A 2459-nucleotide genomic window follows, 5' to 3' on the forward strand; every position below is an offset into this window, starting at 1 on the left:
CTTTATCAAATAATTAATTGGCAGCAATCATATCCTTTTCCTAAAAATAATAGGTAGCTACCGTCCCTTTTTCATCAATTCCGTTGATTTCGTTTCTTCAGTGCCTATGATTGCTGCTCATCAATTTCATGGTTACTTCATCTATTCACCATGTTTTCTTTTATATTTTTTTATTTTGTTAAGGAAAAAAAGATGATTAACACACATTCATTCTTGTACTCCAGATGAAATTGACAAATAACATCACCTCCGTCATCCTTCTGGGCTTTCCGAACCTTCGAAACTTTACATTTGTATTTTTCTCGCTTCTAGTTATAATATACTGTGGAGTCATTATAGGAAATCTTCTCATCATGACCTTGTATTTAGTGAGCAAATCTCTCCAGTCCCCCATGTACTTTTTTATTACACAGCTCTCAGTTTGCGACATCCTGGTCACTACCGATATCGTCCCTATCCTCCTCCATCTTGTCTTACATGGAGGAAGCTCTGTGTCTCTTGTTATCACCCAGTTTAGTCTGTTTGGGATCTTAGAGGCCTCGGAATGTCTTCTGCTGTCAGTAATGTCTTATGACCGGTATTTGGCCATCTGTAGACCCCTCCACTATCATTCTATTATGAACCCTAAGTTTTGTGTGACTTCTGTAAATATAATTTGGTTGATAAGTTGTATAATTACACTGATTGATGTTATTTCTTTGCTGAACTTACATTTTTGTGGACCACGCATTATTGACCACTTCTACTGTGACTATGAGCCCATAATGCAGCTCTCCTGCTCTGATACCTCCAGAATTCATACTCAGGTTCTTATATTAGGATCATTACTTGTAATCGTACCATTAGTGATTATTGTGATGTCCTATGTATACATTGCCATCACTATTCTGAAGATCTCATCCAATACTGGAAGACATAAAGCATTCTCCACCTGCAGCTCCCACCTCACTGTGGTTTCTTTATTCTATGGGACATTAATGACTGATTATATGTTTCCAACAAAAGGTCAATCACTGATCCTGAGCAAGGTCTTGTCTCTGATTTATACTGTGCTGACCCCACTACTTAATCCTATTATTTACTCTCTGAAGAACAAGGACTTTAAAGAAGCTTTTCAAAAACTTAAGGCTTATTTTTATTTTTTCCATGGTTTCTGAAGAAAGGGCATTAAAAAAGTATCATTTTAATTTATTTTGCTCACCTATATAGTGCCATTAATACCACAGTGCTTTACAGACATTATCCCCTGTCCCCTTTTGGGGCTCACAATCGAAATTCCATATCAGTATATCTTTGGAGTGTGGATAAAACCAGAGTATTCTGAGGAAACCCACAGAGAACATACAAAGTCCTTGCAGATGTTGTCCTTACTGGGATTTGAACCCAGGGCTCCTGCACTTCAAGGCTTAAGTGCTAACCACTGAGCCACCGTGCTGAATATTCATTTCTTTACATTAATGAAGGATTGACCTGAAAGTGATAACATGATGGCTTACTCTTTTTTTAAATTTGCTTGATCCTATTTAGGTTGCATCTACCTATTTATCTCAAGGCAGACCAAGTTGGAAACTTCTCCAGGCACTGAAAAAACTGTCCAATAAACTGCAGGGCATGAACACCATTACCTGGGCTCTACTCAACTTCATCACGTGACAGTCCACCAGACCTAAACTCACCAATTTGGAAAGTATTTTGAAGGACTTAACTTTAGACTAAACTGAAATGAAAAGTGGTAACACTGTATGCATCATTGGAGAGATATATGGTATATCTACAACCTTGGTGGGCGACATAATTTTATTTATTAAACTTTTTCTAATCTCAGGTCAGTAAAGCAAAGGGCTACCTTTAAATCTACCAGTCATTACATAAATATAATTTTTTGGGAAATGGTGATTTTATTTAAATTGATAGATCAAGAAGTAACTGACCCACTTGCCAAAAACATGCCTTGTCCCAGGACATATCCCTTCACCACATTTTAACACAAAACTCAGCAAACTCACTGTTTTCTGAATAAATTGGGATACATGATTGACAATGCAGGATATCTAAGCATATAAGCACATAGGTCCAGTGACCCGGTCGGTATTCCATGGTCATTGGATGTAAATCATCACCTGCTGTACCTTTCAGCAGCCCTAGCTACTCTTTTGATAAGTTGTCCTGGCACAATATCATGTGCGTCATGCTATGATAATTATTTTATGCCAGGACAACTAATCAGAAGAGGATCCAGGAATTCTCACAGGTAATAGACAGATCTCAGGGTTCATGTGTCGGGATGGCCAACCGATTATGGTAAAATTCAGGGTCTGACTGGACACCTATTGTGCGTGTATGGACCCTGAACACAAACCTTCTTCCCCTGAAGTCTGTGCTACTGCTCGGTTTTGGCAGCCAGAACAAAGTTTGTTGAAAGGCTGCAGCACAGATCTGGGCACTTCCAGCTCAATCAC

General features: G+C 38.6%; 1 protein-coding gene across 1 annotated transcript; it reads left to right on the forward strand.

The window, feature by feature from the left end:
• Positions 1-392: 392 nt before the first annotated feature.
• Positions 393-1157, forward strand: LOC141050124 (olfactory receptor 2W1-like). Its single transcript, XM_073546955.1, has one exon. The coding sequence runs from the start codon at positions 393-395 to the stop codon at positions 1155-1157; it is 765 nt and encodes a 254-aa protein (XP_073403056.1).
• The last annotated feature ends 1302 nt before the right edge of the window (positions 1158-2459 follow it).

Source organism: Dendrobates tinctorius, unplaced genomic scaffold (genome assembly GCF_039654945.1).
Source record: "Dendrobates tinctorius isolate UK_male_01 unplaced genomic scaffold, ASM3965494v1 ptg000151l, whole genome shotgun sequence".
NCBI classification, from domain to species: domain Eukaryota; kingdom Metazoa; phylum Chordata; class Amphibia; order Anura; family Dendrobatidae; genus Dendrobates; species Dendrobates tinctorius.

Bases quoted from the DNA above. Each gene is read 5' to 3' on its own strand.
- LOC141050124 (XM_073546955.1), top strand. From the start codon at position 393: ATGTACTTTTTTATTACACAGCTCTCAGTTTGCGACATCCTGGTCACT.